This window comes from Danio rerio, chromosome 1 (assembly GCF_052040795.2).
Source record: "Danio rerio strain M-AB ecotype USA chromosome 1, GRCz13ab, whole genome shotgun sequence".
Taxonomy (NCBI): Eukaryota; Metazoa; Chordata; class Actinopteri; order Cypriniformes; family Danionidae; genus Danio; species Danio rerio.
Window position 1 is genome coordinate 12632939 of NC_141021.1, and position 14914 is coordinate 12647852.

At 34.8% G+C, this 14914-nt stretch overlaps 1 protein-coding gene across 18 annotated transcripts in view; it reads right to left on the reverse strand.

The window, feature by feature from the left end:
* sdk1b (sidekick cell adhesion molecule 1b) overlaps positions 1-14914 on the reverse strand; it is a 456411-nt gene that overhangs the window by 223694 nt on the left and 217803 nt on the right. For all 18 annotated transcript variants that reach the window (NM_001443429.1, NM_001443430.1, NM_001443427.1 and 15 more), the window contains 2 exons: positions 8575-8681; positions 6618-6765 (listed from right to left, as the gene is read on the reverse strand). In NM_001443429.1, coding sequence (NP_001430358.1) covers positions 6618-6765; positions 8575-8681 — 255 coding nt within the window. The remainder of the gene's footprint in view (positions 1-6617; positions 6766-8574; positions 8682-14914) is intronic.

Genomic DNA, 14914 nt, shown 5'->3' on the forward strand with positions numbered 1-14914 from the left:
TGCACACACACACACACACACACACACACACACACACACACACACACACACACACACACACATTTGCAATCTAATACAATCTAATACATTTCGCTGACCTGTCTAATACATTTCCCTGCCAACTTTCTACATTATTACTCAATTGTGGAGAAGTATGGTTAAAAAAAGAGATCAAGGGCAAAAGCATACGTCAAAGTAGACTTTTCTCTTACGTTTGCATTTGAAAACACTATTGATTGGGCTTATACAAGGATTTAGGTGTTGTGTACATGTACAAGATGGATGTGCATCTGTAAAAAAGACCCTAAGTAACGCATCTCAGATTTGTAATTATGTAGACAGTGCCCATTAGTGGAATTGTCATCTAAAACGTGTAACAAAATGTACCCAGAGCAATGTATATTACATTTTGCAAAAAGTAGGTATTTCAGATTTGCAAAAATATAGACAGCACCCTCTAGTGGATTGGTCATCTAAAACATGCAACGAAATGTACCTGGAGCAGTGTATTTTACATTTAGCAAAAAAAGTACCCCAATTAAAATATTTCAGATTAACAATAATGTATACAGCGCCCTCTAGTTGATTTGTCATTTAAAACTTGAAATGACAATGAGCAATGGATATTACATTTTGCAAAAAGTACCCTCAGTAACGTATTTCAGATTTGCAATAATGTAGACAGCGCCTTCTAGTGGTTTTGTCATCTAAAACTTGCAAAAAATGTACACAGAGCAACGTAAATATTTATATTTTGCAAAAACTACCCAAAGTAAAGTATTTCATATTTACAATAATGTAGACAGTGCCCCTCTAGTGGATTTGTCATGTAAAACATGCAACAAAATGTACCTGGAGCAATGTACATTACAACAAGTAACCTAAGTGACGCATTTCAGATTTGCAATAATGTAGGCAGTGTCCTCTAAAGGTTTTGTCATTTAAAACGTGCAACAAAATGTACCTGGAGCAATGTATATTACATTCAGCTAAAAGTACCCTCAGTAACGTATTTCAGATTTGCAATAATGTAGACAGCACCCTATAGTGGATCTGTTATCTAAAACGTGCAAAGAAATGTACCTGAAACAATGTATATTTGATTTTGCAAAAAGGAAGTACCATAAGTGACGTATTTCAGATTTGCAATAATGTAGGCAGCGTCCTCTAAAGGTTTTGTCATCTAAAACATGCAACAAAATGTACCAGGGGCAACGTTTATAACATTTAGCTAAAAGTACCCAAGGTAACATATTTCAGATTTGCAATAATGTAGGCAGTAGAGATGCGCGGATTAGCTGAAATAACATTCGAATCCACAGCTTCATACTAATCATCCAACCGACACCTGCCCGCACATAGAGTTTTATCTGATATATGTATCTGCACCCAACCCACACCTGATCGTCACTTTAATAATTCTAATTCTTTGTTTTAGGCATGATAATACGTCACCGTGGATATTAACAGCAGATTCAGTGAGCTAATCTGTGCATCTATGATAGTAAAACAATACGTTAATCGCAAGCGATTTTAAATGAACATTTATGTATAAAAACAAAAGTTTGTCTTTAGACAACATTTTCTTCATTTTCAAATACAGAAAGTAAAAATGAAACATTTTAGCTTATACAGATACAGGAACAAGATAACAAAAAAGGGTGCCACTTCAGCCTAAACGGCAGCTATGTTATGTTTACTTGGCCTTTTCTTTGAACTGTGCAAAAACAGAATAGCATCTACTGTGCCTAAATTCAGGCGATTCCCCCTCGCCTCCGAAACCCGGACAGCTGCACTGAATGAACATTCGCTCGTACCGCTTGTTGTAGGAATGAACACGATTCTTCTCACAAGGCGCTGCAGTCTTTTAAATAAGCCATCTTATTTCTCCCAGAACGATAGCAGATTTTCCTCAAATGACTCCTCTAACTGAAACTTTGAACAGTTCTCTTGCACTTACTCTTCCATGCATTAGTTTGGGCGTCTCATCTTTCGATTCTACAAAGCCCATTCTCTGCTTTTTCGCTGGTCAACTGCCATATTCTGCTACATCCACATTCAACCGACCCGCAATTAATCATAATGTATTTTTTATTACCCAACCAGTAGATTATCCGCAGCACTTGCGGATATAACTGTCATCTGCGCATTACTAGTTCGCAGCGTCCTCTAAAAGTTTTGTCATCTAAAACGTGCAACAAAATGTACCAGGGGCAACGTTTATTACATTTAACTAAAAGTACCCTAAGTAACGTATTTCAGATTTGTATCAATGCAGACAGCACCCTCTAGTGGTTTTGTTACCTAAAACGTGCAATAAAATGTACCTGGAGCAACGTATATAAAATTATTACAGTATATTACATTGAGAACAAAAGTCAGAAAAATTACATACAAAACTGTATTTACTCATTGCAACTGTATCATTACTATAGCGGGAATACTTTTTTACAATATATTATTGCAAATGATAAGATATCAACCATCTCTGTACTAAGATGCTGAAACGTTTTACGATGTCTCGTCTACGTGTAACTGATATGCATCTGTCATAGGCTCATAGGCATAGGCTATGACAATCTTAGCCAATATTTGACAATATTTGTGACCATTGTCAAGAGTGTGATTATGAGAACATGCCTTGTGTCCTCATAATGCCAAACTGTTAAACAATTTACATAATAGGGTCTTTTTTGACACAGGTTTCCTTGCACTATTAGCAGGGTTGTGTTTAGGGGTAGGGGTAGGCTAAAGCAATAATATAATATGCATGTAAAAAGTCCTCATAAACCACCAACACAAAACCAACAAGTGTGTATGTTTGTGTGAAAAGTCTGATGACATTGTGGCCCAATCTATAATGTTCCGCTGTGTTAGAAGCAATAGGCCAATTCAGTTATCACAATCAGGCCGAGCTGGACGAAAAAACAGGAGCAGAAAAATTGCTGAAACGAGCAGGAGAGAGAGCTAGATGAAGAGGAGAGGAGTGTGTGTGTCTGGAGATCTGAAGTTCAAAGAGTAATCAAGAGGAAAGAGTGAACATGGAAATGAAATTTCATGCAGATAAGAGCAAGAAGAAGACAGATTTCAACACTCTTGTGGAAATCACTATCTTCAATTTCTGCTCCAAACCCAAGCCAAACTACCACAAATCATGCAGATATATAAACAAGCAGGCTTTGAAAAAGTGAAATTGCAAATTCAGTGTGTTTTCAGAAGTCTCTTGAGACCTTGTCGAAAGCCTCCTAACTGTTCGCTGACTTGGAGACAAAGAGCTAATCCGAGATTTGTTAGCGATGCAAATCCAGCATGTTCCCGCACAAAGTGAGAACTGAAAGGAGGGTTGAAATATCTACAGGACAAATCTGATAGAAAACAAGCTTGTGTTATGGATAAAAAATGGATTTAAGTACTTCAAGAAATTGTCAGATTCCTTTTTACTTTCTTTTGATTTTCATTTTATTTTATTTTAATAAAATAAGATAAAATAATTTTTAAAAGGTTTTATTCTTATGGCTGCATAAATTATCATTTCTATATTACTTTTAAGTAAAAATAAAAATAATGTGATAATAATAATAATAATAATAATAATAATAATTTATAATAATAATAATTACTATTATTATTATTATTATTATTATTAATTCATTTATTTCCTTTTTGGCTTAGTCCCTTTATTAATCCTAATTATTTCTTCTTCTTCTTCTTCTTCTTTTTTTTCTTCTTCTTCTTCTTCTTCTTCTTCTTCTTCTTCTTATTATTATTATATTTAATCAATACATTTTTAAATAATAACAATATTACCATTACTATTATTACTACCGCTAATAATAATAATAATAATAATGATAATAATAATGATAATAATAATAATAATAATTATTATTATTATTATTATTATTATTTATATTATTATTATTAACACATTATTATTAATATATTTAATCAATAACACTTGATTGAATAAATAATATATATATATATATATATATATATATATATATATATATATATATATATATATATATATATATATATATATATATATATAATAGCAATAAAATAATAATAATAATAATGATACATATTTGATAAATATTTTTAAAAATATAGAATTTTAATCAGAAACCACACATTATGTACAAAATTCTGTACAAAATTAAGAATTATTAGCCCCCCTGTTATATATATATAATATAATATAATGTTTTATTTATATTAATTTTCTTTTATTTCTGTTTAACGGAGAGAAGATTTTTTTTCAATACATTCCTAAACATAATAGTTTTAATAACTCATTTCTAATAACTGATTTAATTTATCTTTGCCTCGATGACAGTAAATAATATTTGACTAGATATTTTTCAAGACACTTCTATACAGCTTAAAGTAACATTTAAAGGCTTAACTAGGTTAATTAGGTTAACTAGGCAGGTTAGGGCAATTAGGCAAGTTATAGTATAATGATGGTTTGTTCTGTAGACTTTTGGAAAAAAATATTTAGCTTAAAGGGGCTAATAATTGTGATCTTAAAATGGTGTTTAAAAAAATCAAAATTGCTTTTATTCCAGCCGAAATAAAACTAACAAGACTTTCTTTAGAAAAAATATTATTAGACATACTGTGAAAACTTTCTTTATTTGTTAAACATCATTTAGGAAATACTTTTTAAAAAAACTTAAAGGGGGCTAATAATTCTGACTTCAACTGTATATTTTTGCATTCCTCTCACAATTCTTACACCAGTTGTGGGTGGGTTTATTTATTGGGTCACGCAAAAGTATTAATCTCTCACTCCTCCAGATCTGCTTTCTCTGATAGAGTAGCGCATTTCACGTACGAGTGGCCTTTGAAATGAAGACGGTCTCATAGGTGCCATGACAAGCATTTGACTGACAGGCTGACGAGGTGAGCTTTTCCTGAGCCACTGACAGACGTGTCCACCCTGCTGCTAACAGGCCAAAAAAAGAGGACGACGGGCCGCTTTCATTTACAGAATCAATGAATGTCATAAAGCACATCATTGCCACGGGGCCCGACTGATGCAACCGGCCTAAAGACACACAAGACAGTGATTGATGTAATGCTGTGCTCAATGCATGTGTGTGTGTGAGGGTTGCTTGACTTTTGACAGATTTTTGCATTGGGAATATATTTACATAATGCATTTAAATGGGTTGTTGTCAATAATACATATTGATCTATTAAATTATTAAGTTTCACTTAACATTTTTATTTCTGCTATCATTTAATAGTTACTATTTCATGCCAAACTGGTTTGACTTAAAATTTTCCTTCAAAAACATCAGGAGAATTTAAATCTTTAAATAAAATTAAACATTTTATTGGTGTATAACGTAATAATACAGCTTTTAAATATGTTTTTTCTTATTTTTGAGTAATGCATTTTCAAATTTGATTTTCAATTTATTGAAAAAAGCAAGTGGAATATTTACATAAAATTTAATTTAATCAAAGAAATTTGATTTAATTTAAATAAAATTAATTATTTTAACAAATTGCATACCTTTTTGGACAATTAGGCAAAATTAGATTTTTTAAATATATATTTTTTTTTATTGTATTGTTGGATTTTTGTCATTTGTCATAAATGAGGACTTGTAATAAAATAAAATTAAACAAAATTCATGTAAACAGTTCAAGGCTCAGTAAACGATAATTTCTATGTTTATACACTTGTTTGATAGGATGGATAATAAAATAAAATAATAAAATTAAATTAAATTAAATAATAAAAAAATATATATAAATATATATATATATTTTAATAAATAAAATAAAATAGATACATGAATAATAAAGTAACAAAAAATAAACAAAACAATAAATAAATAAAAATAAAATAAAACAAAATAAATAATATTTAAAAATAAATAACTAATCAAATAAATTAATAAATAAATAAAATAACAAAAAAAACAATAAATATTAAAATTAAATAACATATAAAAATAAAATAAAATAAATGCTAGAAAACAGTTCAAGGATCAGTAAACAGTAATTTCAGTGTCGATATATTCGGTTAATAGAAGGGATAAAAAATATATATATATCACTGGGTCGCTGGTTTGAGCCTCGGCTCAGTTGCCATTTCTGTGTGGAGTTTACATGTTTTCCCTGCGTTCACGTGGGTTTCCTCCGGGTGCTCTGGTTTCCCCCACAGTCCAAAGACATGCGGTATAGGTGAATTGGGTAGGCTAAAATTGTCCGTAGCGTATGAGTGTGTGTGTGTGAATGAGTGTGTGTGGATGGATGTTTCCCAGAGATGGGTTGTAGCTAGAAGGGCATCCGCTGCATAAAAAAAAAAAAAAATGTGCTGGATAAATTGACGGTTCATTCTGCTGTGGCAACCCTGGATTAATAAAGGGACTAAGCCGAAATGAAAATGAATGAATGAATAAATACTTAAAAATAAGTAGTTAATTAATAAAATAAATGCTAGCAAACAGTTTAAGGCTCTGTAAACCATGATTTCTGTGTCTATATATTTGGTTGATAAAGTAAGACAAAACAAAAAACACTTGCAAACCATACAAGGCTCAATAAACGATCCTTTCTGTGTTCATACATTTTTTTCATAAATGGCCACTTACACTCGATGGTTCGGGATGATCTTGACACCGTCTCTGAACCAGGTGACCTGAGGCCGAGGAAAACTGGTCACAGCAGGAGGATTGAGGACAGCAGCTCTTCCCTGAGAGACCGTCTTTCTCTGCTCCAGTTCAGCAAAATTATCCATGTCTAAGAGACAGAAAGAAACAGACAGACAGAGAAGATGAAGAGGTGGTAGACTGCAGCAGTTTAAGCACATCATATTCAATATAAGTAATTGCTGAGCACATCATATTGTAACCGTGATTTCAGTCTATTAATACTCCTCATAGTATTAGCATAGCAGACGTTTTAAAAGAGGGAGGGCAGCTGAATGAGATCCAATAGTTTACGTTCATATAATTATTAATCACCTGTTTCTAAATGGTCTGCCTCTAAAAGTGAGGGGGACGCATCCCCCCATGTCAAAGCACAATCCAAACATGAAGACAAAGAAATTATCTGTTGACCTTCGAGACAGGAATGTGTCGAGGCACAAAGCTGGGGAATGTTGCAGAAAAATTTCTGCTGCTCCGAAAGTTCCAATAAGCACAGTGGCCAGTATTATTCATAAGTGGAAGATGTTTGAAACCACCAGGACTCTTCCTAGAGCTGACCGACCACCTAAGCTGAGTGATCGGGGCAGAAGGGCTTTAATCAGGGAGGTGATCAATAACCCGATGGTCACCCTGTCTGAGCTCCAGCGTTCTTTTGTGGAGAGAGGAGAAGCTACAGAAGGACAACCATCTGTGCAGCAATCCACAAATCATGCCTATATGGTAGAGTGGCCAGACGGAAGCCACTCCCCACCTGGAATTTGCCCAAAGGTATCTTTGGTCTGTATCTATTCTTTGGTCTGATGAGACTAAAATTGAACTCTTTGGAGTAACTGCCAGGCGTTACATTTGGAGATAACCAGGCACTACTCATCACCAGGCTAATACCATCCCAACAGTGAAGCATAGTGGTGGCAGCATCATGCTGTGGGGATGTTTTTTCGGCAACAGGAACTGGAAGGGTGGAAGGAAACATGAATGCAGCAATGTACAGAGACATCCCGAATGAAAACCTGCTTCAGAGTGCTCTTGACCTCAGACTAGGGTGACAGTTTATCTTCCAGAAGGAAAATGACCCAAAGCGCCAAAATATCAATGGAGTGGCTTCACAACAACTCTGTGAATGTCCTTGAGTAACCCAGCCAGAGCCCAGACCTAAATCCTATTGAACATATCTGGAGAGATCTGAAAACGGCTGTACACCGCCGCTTCCCATCCAACCTGATAGAGATTGAGAGGTACTGCAAAGAGGAATGGGCAAAAATTTCCAAAGACAGGTGTGCCAAGCTTTTGGCATCTTATTCAAGAAGACTTGAGGCTATAATTGCTGCCAAATGTGCATCAACAAAGTATTAAGCAAAGGCTGTAAATACTGATGTACATCTGATTTTTCAGTTTTTTCAGGTTTTTTATCTTTAATAAATTTGCAGCAATTTTAAAAAATCTTTTTCACATAGTCATTATGGGGTAATGTGTGTAGAATTCTGAGGAAATAAATGAATTTAATCTATTTTGGAATAAGGCTGTAGCATTTACACAATGAATACTTTCTGGATGCACTGTATGTTCAGAAATGAGTAGGAAAAAAATCTTCTTTCCGTTAAACAGAAATTGAGAAAAAATTGAACAGGAAGGCTAACAACTCTGACTCCAACTATAGTTTTGGCTGCACGTTTGCACAAGTGTCCCAAACGCACGCCAAAAGAAAAAGTGTACTGAACTGACAGCATATTTAGAAATCACTGAAGTGTTTCCTGAATGTCACTTCCAGTTCATCTCTAATGGGACCCTGCGCTACAGTACATGCATATGTGTGTGTCGTAGGTGTGTGTGCTGATGTGTGAAACCCATTTGTGCTTCAGCCTCCCGAACTCCCTTTCTAACATCATACACGTGTACTTACAAGCCACACGAACATCGGCTCTCGTCTGGATCAGCGCTCCCATCCTGTTCCTCACCGCGCACTGATACACACCCGCATCCTCACGCTTTAAAGACACGATCGTGTACCTGGAAAACAAAGCAGATGAAGCTCGGATTTTCATAGGGCTCACTCGAGTAATGGACTGTAGATAAACACTGTACTCCATCATCTTTTCAGTATGAGCACATTATGCAATGATACATGTTTTAGACTGTGGTGTACGGCATTGTTGTCTAAAACAGTGGTCCCCAACCTTTTTCTAACTGTGGATCGGTCAACGCTTGACAATTTTACTGCGGACCGGGGGGTTGAAATAATAATAATAAACGTGAATCCACTGTGTACTCATATGAAACTTTTATTAGCACATTGCTTCAACATTACACAGCTATTATAACATTAGGAAGTAATCATAGATATATACACTAGATATCGCATAGGGACCCTGAGCATGCGTCAATAGTGCCGCCACATTGGTACAGTGCTCCCAGGACAAATGTCATTCAACCGCACTAGTCAAGGCAGTGTTATTACGTGAAGATGCTGGACTTAAGCGCTGTCTATGGGTGTAGTAACGAGCAAAAAAGTAAACAAAGTACAAAGACAGAACATTTCATAGGTAATATTAAGTTTTTTCTGTTTTTGTATGTTCTAAACTTCTGTGCTAATCAGGTAGCGTGATGATAACAGTCTCTTACTGCATTCACCAAAAGGCAAAGTAGCACCAACTCGCACTAAACACTCGGCTTATGCTAGTTTTGTTGAATAAAATCAGCAAACAATGCAAAAGAAATATGACAACGAGATGCTGCGCTGCCAGAAACTTGCATTATTGTCGGCTAGTGAAAGAGTCATTCGGGGGATTCATTCACAAACGATTCTCTCCCTCCATCAGTATGAGAAGTGAAAGCAGGAGAGGAGCTGTGTTTCAGGACATGATTAGATTAAATTTAACAGGGAGGGTGAATAGTACATTTCTGTACACACAAACACAAGCTTTTTGTCAGGAATGCCAGTGCGGTCACTGATCCATCAATGTAGAAAAGTGATGTAAAATGATAATTTTCGTAATTAGAAAAAAAAAATTACATACTAACATCCAGGAAAACTCCCGATCATAGATATATGTGTATATCTCTGGCTTTGGATGGCCACAGTCCTCCACTGTACCTTGGTCCCGCATTCATTTCAAAGGAGCGCTACCCTGTACCAAGATGGCGGCACTATTGATGCATTCCGTCCTATAGACAACAATAGGCCAGGCGACATCTAATGTAAATATCTATGGGAAGTAATACCTTTATTAACACATCGTAGACTTCGTGTATGCGTTCTGACAAGTTTTTACCTTAAAACGCTGAAAAGAACTTAAATTACACTTTCAGTTTTGATCGTACGGATAAGATCAATACAATCAAATATTTTAGGTGTCTAGTTTTTATTGTGTACACTCACAATGAAAACAAACGTGTGTGCTTTTGCAAAATAAGGATTATAAACAGTGTAGGCAATATGTCTTTTCTCTCTGAAGTACTGCAGTATGAACTATAGTGAACGGATAAACTGTAATAGATATAGTAGCAATACTTTTGCTTTTACTACTGAAACTGTGTTGAATTATAGTATAATATACCAAGTTGTAATTTGATATTAGGTAATTTGTTTACATTATTATAGCTGTTGTGTTACCATGGCAGCTATAGAATTATCATTACAGATCAATGCAACTATTTTAATATAGTATTGTTTAAAAACACTATAGTATGTATCCTAAGTTACTACAGTGGACTCCTATAGAGCTCATGTGGGATAGCTCCTTAATAACTGCAGCTCTGTAACAATAACAATATTGAATAATGTTCAATAAACATACAAGTTTGAAAGCGGAGACTAACAAGTGCTTGGATTTATGAGCAGTTGGAAGTGAGTGTGTGCTGTTTAACAAGAACGATTACAAGCCCACAGGGTCAGAGCTGCTCAGATCTCTGCTGATTCACCTTTAACAGATGACTGTGTTTAATGCAGAACTGATGCTTCACATGGACTGAATGTGGAATCAGCTGCTCGCTCTGATAAAATCTGTCGCTTTTACAGACTCCTCTCAAACTAGAAACCGAAGGAATGTTAAGCTGCAATGTTATTTGTTGAATGTCATTGTTTTTATTCATATTTTGACATAATTTTAAATTTATTAAGCTGATGTGTTTTATTAATATCAGTTTTGGATAATTATGTATTTGGATTATTTTCTAATTATATGTATATTGGTTATAATAATATATTAATAATACTACTGAACTACTACTGTAAAGAGAGTCGGGTTGCAACAGAGGTGAAGTTCTAGATGCAGCTTTAGGCAAAGGAACAGTTCAACAGGCAGGGTCAACAACAGGAGCAAATGGTACAATATGGGTAATCCAATATCCAGAAAAACAGTCGAATGGTGGAGAGAGGTGGCAAAACAACATTAACAGTAAAACAAAGGGTTCAATAAACAAGTGATGTGACGTTGTGCACCAAGGCTTCGAAGTATGTATCAGAGAAATGATACATCTCGCAGTGAAGCAGTGTAGCTTGATTCATTTTGCCATAGACACGTGATCAGTCGCAAGCTTAATTTCGCTTAGACCTAAGTGACGGCTTCGAATTTTAGATTTAAATGTTTAAACACCTTTGTGAGTTAATTAAGTGTATAACTAGAGATTAGGCATCGATTACATACATTTCTGCTGTTTCAAAGCACTGCACCGATCCCACACACCAGTAATTCAACTAAAATCCAATTTTATTACTGCACTACTGTATTATTTGTAACTATTTTTTAAAAAGGCCATTGCATATTGTAGTATAGTGCGTAATGGAGGCCAGCTGGCAAGTGCAGCGCAAAAAGCCTTACTCCCAAGCCTCCTCCTTAGAGCATTCGGCTCCTAAGCAGTAATCGCCAATTCGATCTTCGTTCAGATCAAGTGGGTGGGTTTAGGACCGGTTAGAATATGATAAACATAAATTATTTTGATCACCTTGGATTTTGCTACAGTCATCGGTGCTGTAATGTAACATACATTCTATGTAAAAACTACAGTAACTGAGTAATTTGTTTATATTACTATTGTTGTATTACTAAATTAATGAGTTGGTCAGTTTGAACGTTTGATATTTTGAAACACAGTGCTTTCCCACACTTTAACCAGCAGAGGTCCTCATCAAGCTCTGACTTGAAAAGCTCAGAGTAACGAACCTGTTTCCGATACAAAAGAGTCGAACGGTCAATGGTTTAAAAAGCTTTATTTCACCATAATTACAAAAAACACGAAAGGCAAGGAAAAACCGCTAGGAAATGCTCGCTTACAGTAACCAAGACTCAGCAACAATGTGTGTGTATGTGTGTTTTGTGTTTTTAGTCTATCTGATTAGTACTGAACAGTATCAGCTGTGTGTGTTTGCAATCAGAAGATATCTGGGCCAGGTGTGTGAGTGAAATGCAGGATGGTCTCTGTAGTTCAGATTTTTTTTTTTATTTGTAGTTCTCCAGCAATCTGCAGAAGCTAGATCACTGGTGATTGTGACAACTATTGCTATTTAGAGTACTTTTAAATGTTTTTGGTAATATTTAAATAGCCCATGCCCGTGTTCACATGGGTTTCCTCCAGATGCTCGATTTCCCCCACAAGTCCAAAGACATACAGTGTAGGTGAATTGAGCAAGCTAAAATTGTCCATAGTGTATGAGTGTGAATGAGTGTGTATGGGGGTTTCCCAGTGATGGGTTGCAGCTGAAGGGACATCCGCTGCGTAAAAACATATTCTGGATAAGTTGGCGGTTCATTCCGCTGTGGTAACCCTAGATTATTAAAGGGAGTAAGCTGAAAAGAAAATGAATGAATGAATGAACAAATAATAGCCCAATATTGAAATGTTAACATGGTTTATACTATGTAATGTCTAGACAACAATGTCTGTTTTCTGTGTTTTCCATCTAATATTTAGATTTTCTTTAAGGTGTTTTTTTTTTCAACACTTTTATATTTAGTTAATGACATTATCCCCTTTATAATCAAATCAAAAGTTTTCATTTCAGTCAACTACCCCTTCAAAGTCAAAATTATTGGCTTTACAATACATAAAATCAGACAGCATTGTTCATTTCTAACACTGTTCTTGTTATACACCAATCCTTTATTATACAAAACTCTGAGGTCTCTCTAATAATAATTCCTCCAAAACACGAGGGGTCAAAGATGGATGACCAGACGAGATAAAGAGGCCAAAGAAGGGAGCAGGACAAATGAGATCCCAAAGGACTCCGCACTGTCTATATTATTTTATACCGTAGCACTATTTTGTGCTGTACCATCCCTAACACAGAATCCAATGACCTCTGTTCATTGGTGTAAGTTAAGATAATGGTGTTTTATACCAAAATAGTGCAAGGACAAAAATACTTTACAAATGAAAATTTGTTGGTTTTTTGCCTTCATGATGTTGACTTCATGATGTTGAATAGCTCCTCTAAGATCTCTAAAGATAGCGCTCATAATGATGTGATCCATCGCTTCAGAAGGACTGTCCGTCTTTGAGGGTTCTCGACATGTAAACAGTGATAAGACATGTAAACAGAGAAATCAACTAAGTATTAAATTGCTTCTGTTGTGCTGTTTCAATGATTGCTAATTTTGTTCTGGATGGCACTTATTTACAATAGCTACATTTACATAGGCTTTCCGTTGGAATTAAATAGTTGTAATTCATAAGTGTAATCACAGCATTTACATGCACGCTAAATAACGTGATCAAGATAAATGTGTTTAATGTTTTCTGACATAAATAATACTCATAATACTGATTTCAAATAGTGTCTCTATCAGAAATATACTGTCAAATGATCCTTTGTTTTGTCTTGGTTGTGCGTGAGGTAGTCAGTGTAGTATTTGCTCTGCTCTTCTTCCACTGTTTTACTTCAACCTTTACACTAGTGCATTTTCATTTTAAAACTGCATTTTATAATAAAAAGTCTCCTTGTACCGTCTGGCGTTTTTACTGCGCTTCAGAAGAACAATCTCTGTCCACACTATACAGTCTAAAATGCATGATACATGACCATTCACGCTTGCATGTGCATCATTTGCCAGCATCTATTTTTATTATCTATCGGTTGCGTAATAATTATATGAAAGGGGCTTGAAAATTCTGAGAATTATAGCTCAACCAGAGATCAATTGATGCTCATCTGTTTTCAAAAGTCTGTGTTTCAGTTTGTTTACATTGAAATGAAAGACAAGAATTTACAAACAAAAACAGGTAAGAGCTTTCAAAACACTCAGCTTTTTCTAAAGAAATGTGAATGCAGTGAATAAGCAGTATCTTAAATACAACTACTGTTTGAGGGTCAACACATTCATCTTTGTGGCCAGCCAATGATGATCATACAGTAGGCTGGCATTATGGAAATTTGCTATAAGTCTGCATTGGTGGTAAGAATACTGAACAAAATCATACTCAAGTAAAAGTATTACTCAAAGTATGAGTAAATAGTAGACCCTTTAAAAAGTATTCAAGAGTAGTGCGGATTAAACTGTGAAAGGTTGATGTGTTTACATACGATGTGTGCATGTGTGTGAAAACGTAACATTCCGTAGTGCATTTAAGTTATTATTTAAAGTCATCATACATTAAATATTAGTCATCTTCAAATCAGTCGCATACAGTCTAAACAGTCTTTTAGTGATTGTGTCTTCTGTGTCTTGAGGTTGTCCTGTATAATGCAGTTTTTCTGTGTGCAATTTGATTGTATGGAAATCACAGGACTGATTATTATCTTACTTTAGCCAATCACCATAGACAAGAAAAAAATATAAGTTTTGACTGCAAGGGAAAGAAAACAGTGGAGTAAAAGTATCAATACAGCTCTAAAAATGTATTCAAGTAAAAACAATAGTACACATTTTGGTAACACTTTACAAAAAGGTTCATTAGTTAATGCATTTACTAGCATGAACTAATCATGAACAACACATGTACAGCATTTATTAATCATAATTGAACATTTACTAATGCATTATTGACATCCAAGTCCATGCTTGTTAACATTAGTTAATGCACCATGAGCTAGTATGAACTAACAATGAACTACTGTATTTTCATTAACTAATGTTAACTCACATGAACAAATACAGTAGTAAATGTATTGTTCATTGTTTGTTCATGTTAGTAAATGCATTAATTAACATTAACTAATGAACCTTATTGTAAAGTGTGACCCACATTTTTAATAATGTACAATTCCTGTGAAAACCAACTTACAGTAATTTGAGGGTTTGTAA